The sequence below is a fragment of the Pristis pectinata genome, chromosome 11 (genome assembly GCF_009764475.1).
Source record: "Pristis pectinata isolate sPriPec2 chromosome 11, sPriPec2.1.pri, whole genome shotgun sequence".
NCBI classification, from domain to species: Eukaryota; Metazoa; Chordata; class Chondrichthyes; order Rhinopristiformes; family Pristidae; genus Pristis; species Pristis pectinata.
Window position 1 is genome coordinate 38,513,738 of NC_067415.1, and position 6,000 is coordinate 38,519,737.

The following is a 6,000-nucleotide window of genomic DNA, read 5'->3' on the forward strand; positions in this document are numbered from 1 at the left end:
TTCAAGATTATTGGTGCATTTTTCCACTTACCTATAACATTCACAGTAAATGTCCTTTTCACAAGCCATGATATTTTATTTTCAAAGAACTTAAAGGTACACGTATAGTTGCCAGAATCTTCTTCATATATTCTATATAAATGAATTTGGTCATTTCTTATCTTGAGACTAACTCGTGTATCACGTTCTTTGACTAATTCCCCATTCTGGAAGAAAGTAAAGCCAATAATTAATTGCCAAAGCCACAGTATCAGAGTTTAATAATATCTTGCCCGTGATTAGAGTTGGAGGAAGGTCTTGGATTGCATCTTTCTGACATGACCTAAAATATTTCACAGAGATAAATATTATCAGTTTCTAGCTATATTTCTCTTCCACAACTCAATACTCAAATAGCTATTTTGATTTCAATATTCATTTTACTGCCAGTTATATTGTGCCCAGGTACTATTTCACATTATTTTCTTTGTAATTTGTAGGGCAAGTCTGTTAATGTTTAAGTGTGTTTAAATGGCTACCCATTTCAAGACCCCCTTATAAGTTAGGACAGGTGGCTCTCAGCCACACAATTATCATTTCAAAACAAACTTCAATTTCCTGGTGCTTTAATTTCTCACAAGAACAGGGCAACCTGCAGTTGAAATTATAACAATGGCATCAAGCATTTGTTCTGTTTGTGTGCAGTTCAGTCTTCAGTTTTGAAACATTGAAACTTTGGCCTAGAACTTATTCCCTTGGTCCAAACAATCCAGGCGATCAGATGAGGTTGTACTGAAGGTCATAGAAGGTTAAAGATCTTAGTGAGGATAACTAATTTAATTGCCAGCACTTTAAATAATAGTGTCAGAAGAAAAGCAGTTAGTAAAACCTGCTTGTTCTGCAAGTAAATAAGAACTGTTTTTCAAATTAGTGTGTTTGAAGATCTCACTGCAAGATCTGTCAATAGTGCCATTTAAGAGAGTTTTACACCAGAGAAAATGTGCTGCAGCAAAGGAAAATCCAACAAAAAAATGTGCGCAAAATTATTTTACTCTAGCCCAGTTTTCAATAGCATCATTTTGTTTGGAATTGCGTGAATGAATTTCTAGATTCTTGTTTTTCTCTTTCCTTCAGATAGGTAGATCATATTGTGCTGCAGTTGTATAAGCACCGGCAGCCATAAAGACTTTCTCCATGTAAATATAGTGTGATCCTGGGATGTGAATAGTGCTGCATTTATCTGCAGTCACAGCAGACCCTGATCTCCATTTTGTTTTTGCTTTATGCTTGGCCCAGTAGCTGTTCTCTATTTCAATAAAGTATGCTTAATTATGTTTTGTGCATTCTTGATGAGTCACGATACAACATGGTAGGCTTCTTCAGAAAGTCAGAGGGCATGGGATCCAGGGAGGCTTGGCCATGTGGATTCAGAATTGGCTTGTCTGTAGAAAGCAGAGGGTTGTGGTGGATGGAGTGCATTCAGATTGGAGGGCTGTGACTAGTGGTGTCCCACAAGGAACGGTTCTGGGACCTCTACTTTTCGTGATATTTATTAATGACTTGGATGAGTGGGTAGAAGGGTGGGTTGGTGGTGTTGTGGACAGTGTGGAGGACTGTCGAAGCTTGCAGAGGGATATTGATAGGATGCAGAGCTGGGCTGAGAAGTGGCAGATGGAGTTCAATCTGGAGAAGTGTGAGGTGGTACACTTTGGAAGGACAAATTCCAAGGCAGAGTACAAGGTTAATGGCAGGATTCTGGGTAGTGTGGAGGAGCAGAGGGATCTGGGGGTTCATATCCAAAGATCACTGGAAGTTGCCTCGCAGGTGGATAGGGTAATTAAGAAAGCTTATGAGATGTTAGCTTTCATAAGTCATGGGATCGAGTTTAAGAGCCACGAGGTAATGATGCAGCTCTACAAAACTCTGGTTAGACCACACTTGGAGTACTGTGTCCAGTTCTGGTCACCTCATTATAGGAAGGATGTGGAAGCATTGGAAAGGGTGCAGAGGAGATTTACCAGGATGCTGCCTGGATTAGAGAGTATGGATTGAGGAGAGACTAAGGGAGAGAAGGCTTTACTCTTTGGAGAGAAGGAGGATGAGGGAAGACATGATAGAGGTATACAAAATATTAAGAGGAATAGATAGAGTGGACAGCCAGTTCCTCTTTCCCAGGGCACCAATGCTCAATGCAAGAGGGAATGGCTTCAAAGTAATGGGTGGGAAGTTCAAGGGAGATATCAGAGGGTGGTTTTCCACCCAGAGAGTGGTTGGTGCATGGAATGCACTGCCTGGGGTAGTGGTGGAGGCAGATATGTTGGTCAAGTTCAAGAGATTGTTAGGTAAGCATATGGAGGAATTTAAAATAGGAGGATATGTGGGAGGAAGGGGTTAGATAGTCCTAGGAGTGGTTTAAAGGTCAGCACAACATGGTGGGCCGAAGGGCCTGTATTGTGCTGTGTTGTTCTATGGTTCTATGGTTTATTATTTCTGTGCAACACACAAGCTTGCAATGTTGTTACTCACCATAATGGCAATAATTTCTAATGTGAAAAAGTATTATGCTACAATTGCTATACCACTATGAGGTGATGCTGGGTGGCACTAAATCGCTTAAAAATTTCAACAGGTGATTGAATTGAAGTTAAGCTTTGACCCCAGCTGCCTCTTTAACTGGTATTGGTATACTTTTGCTATTTCAATCTAGCTATAAATAATTAACTTCACTAACCCTGCACAGCAAACTAATGTTCTGTTTTAATTACAGGCAACATCAGCCTCACTAAATGATTTTTCTTTTTGATAAAAGAAAATCATTCTTGAATAATGATAATTACTTTGATAATTTCTTTTCCATGTCCTAAACCTTATATTTTAATTTTGCTCTATTTGGCTTGGATTTTAGTTTCTCTGCTTTCTTGCCCCTAAAATCCCTGGATGATCCCATGTAATCATCTATTATTGGAAGCGATTTTATGTTTCATCTATTCCAGATGCAAGGCACTTACCTGATACCACTCTACAGGAGACCTTGCTGAGGAATTGAAATGTTGAATTCCTGGACATGATATTGTATCTGCTCTCTGCCGAATTAGGAGAACCTCACAGCTTTGAATGTCTTGACAACCTGTTTGATTCAGCTTTTGCACACGTAGTACTGCCACCTTAAGACAAAGGCTAGCATTTCTGTTTATTAAACACAAATATATTTAAGCATACTGTAAAAAAAATTATGCTGTTCAAATGTGTTCCAATTTCCTCAACAAATTTTCATACAGTGTTCAATGATATACTTGAAGGACCAACAATGCATCACCTCGTCTAACAAATCTCCGTTGGAACAAATTACAATGTTGACAATAATTATTTGTCATCTTCCACTTGGTCTCAAGTTTACCACAGAAGTCTAAACTTTCTTCACCTTGTACTCTTGAACATCCCCAAATTTAATCACTCTACCAAAGTGGCTGTGTTTTCAACTGCTAGGGCCAAAGCCCTGAAATCCTCTCCTTCAACCTAAATTCTTCAGCCTTTCTACTTCCCATTCCCCCATCTGGATACTCCTTAAATCTACCTTTCTGACCAGGCTTTGATCATCGGCTCCAAAATCTCTACATTCACCTTGATGTTAAATTTTGTTTGAACTCTCTCAAATGAAGTTTTGCTGCATTAAATAGACTAGACAAATACAAGTCACTATCATGTTTTTGTAACTGCTTGAATGTCAAAGTTTGAGATGATGTTTAAAATGATAAAGTGATCTGATGGGGTGGATTCAATGAAAGGTCCACCGGGAGGAGAATGTGGAACTAGGGGGAATTATCTTAAAGTAATGTTGCCACTCAAGAGAGAAATCAGGATGCACTTTTAAATATAAAGGATTGTGGATATCTGAAACTCTGTTTCCCACAAAGTTGTGGATAAAGTGCTTTGCAGGTAAATAAGTTGTGATTTGTGATGTAACTAAACAGCAGAGAGATGGAATGGCTTATTCCTGTTCCATTTCTTTATTTCTATTTTACATGACCAGAATTAGCAAAGGTACTGATTTATTTATCTACCTACTTTTTGTATTTAATTCCCTCAATATATAATCATGCCTAATGTTGTCCCATAATGACTTGAAAAGCCCAGAAAATGATTTATAAATAAGCAAACAATAAATGAATGGTTGAGCATTAAACAGTTTAATATTAAAATTTTTAAATTGTTTCACATACCTGAGAAGACAAAAGTAAGTGCCAGAATCAGCTGCGCTGATCGCTGAAGATGAAAAGCTCTTTCCTCTCTGACTAACAACTTCATTCCAGTCATTAATTTTTTGAGCAATTCCTTCCTTTCCTTTTCTGTACAATAATAATAGGTCCTTTGAATAGTTAATGGAATTGTTATCACTGAGATTATTTAGCTCACATGTCATTTCAAAAGGATCACCCACAAATGCATAGTGGTACTCCTGCAGTGCAGAATTGAAACAACCTATAGAGAAATAAAGTGTTGAAGATAAATGATTATAATATAGCCATTCCATATAATTACATGCAATGTTGAATGGTTACTTAAAGCTCTCAATGAGATATGCTAGCATTTTGGATATATTAGATTCCTTCCAACTTGCTTTAAGAGATAGTCAGCCCAGCCTTTTTTATATATTACGAATCAACTACTCCAATCAAATTTTTGTATAATGTGAAAGATGCATAACAATATTAGGAAAGTCACTCTAATTATCTCTTGTATACTCAACAAAAGTTGCCTCACCGAACTTACTTACCCACCATTTCTTTATGAGGCACATGAAGGAAATGCACCAACAACGTGATGAAGGGTCTCAACCCGAAACATCGACTGTTTATTTCCCTCCATTGATGCTGCCTGACCTGCTGAGTTCCTCCAGCATTTTGTGTGTGTTACTACCTGGAGTGTTAATTTTGTTTTCTTTACAAGAAAATGCAGCTTTTATTTTGCATTCAGATATTAATGTTCATTTTCTATGCTTAAATAGACTTAGTAAAATTACCTTTTGTTGATACCAGTGAAAGTGTGAAGACGTTTAATTCAAATTTCCAAAATGTTTCTTAAAATTTCTAGTGATCAATTCTAATCCCAGGAAAAGACTACTGTTCTATTAAACCATTCAGGACTGATAGAGAAGGAACTTCCTCACCCAGCTAATTTTTTCCTTTCCACTGGCTTCAATGTCTGCTTTGCAACACTAAAATTGATTTTGATTTTTAAACTCTAAAGAACACAAGAATATTGGAAATTGGAGCCGGAATTAAAACAGAAAATGCTGGAATAAGTCAGCAAGTCAGACAACATATGTGGAAAGAGAAACAGTCAACATTTTGGGTCTGTAACCCTTCATCAGAATGTTGCCAGAACAAAAGGTCGCAGACCTGAAACATTAATTGTTTCTCATTTGACAGATGCTACGCGACCTGCTGAACTTTTCCAGCATTTTCTGTTTTTATTTCAGGCTTCCAGCTTCTGCAGTTTTCAAAAAATAGGAATAGGAATGAACTCAACCCCTCACCACTACTCAGTAGGATCACAGCAGACCTATTCTTCAGTGCCGCTTTCCTGCACTAACTACAAATCCCTTGATTTTCTTCAGATCCCAAAATCTATCATTCTGTGTCTCAAATATACTCAGGAACTGTGTCTCCTCTGTCTCCTTGGGTAGAAAATTCCCAAGGTTAACTATCAACCATAGGCATCCCCTTGGGGAAAGTTAACTTGCTGCCCCTCCGAATCAGTGAATTCTATGGTCACTGATGAGTATTTTGTGAGATCCAGAGTCTCTGCCTCAGGGAGACAGTTGGAGCTCGATGTCGTGGGTGGACTCGGTTCTGCTGCTTGCTCAGCCTCTGCGTGGTCCCATTAAAGGAACCCAGAGTGCATGGTGACTTCCCCAATATTTTTCAGCCAATGTGAATTGCCTCAGGCCAGGGATCCCATGAGACTATAGGGATGTCATTTTTTTTCAGAGATGTTTTGAGGATATCTGTGATGGGTTTC

The 6,000-nt window shown here is 38.3% G+C and overlaps 1 protein-coding gene across 1 annotated transcript in view; it reads right to left on the reverse strand.

Annotated features, from left to right (window-relative positions):
- Positions 1–4,399, reverse strand: part of LOC127576158 (X-linked interleukin-1 receptor accessory protein-like 2) — a 54,908-nt gene extending 50,509 nt beyond the window's left edge. The window contains exons 1-3 of the mRNA XM_052026546.1: positions 4,200–4,399; positions 2,988–3,165; positions 32–206 (exon numbers count right to left, since the gene is read on the reverse strand). Coding sequence (XP_051882506.1) covers positions 32–206; positions 2,988–3,165; positions 4,200–4,399 — 553 coding nt within the window. The remainder of the gene's footprint in view (positions 1–31; positions 207–2,987; positions 3,166–4,199) is intronic.
- Between the last annotated feature and the right edge of the window lie 1,601 nt (positions 4,400–6,000).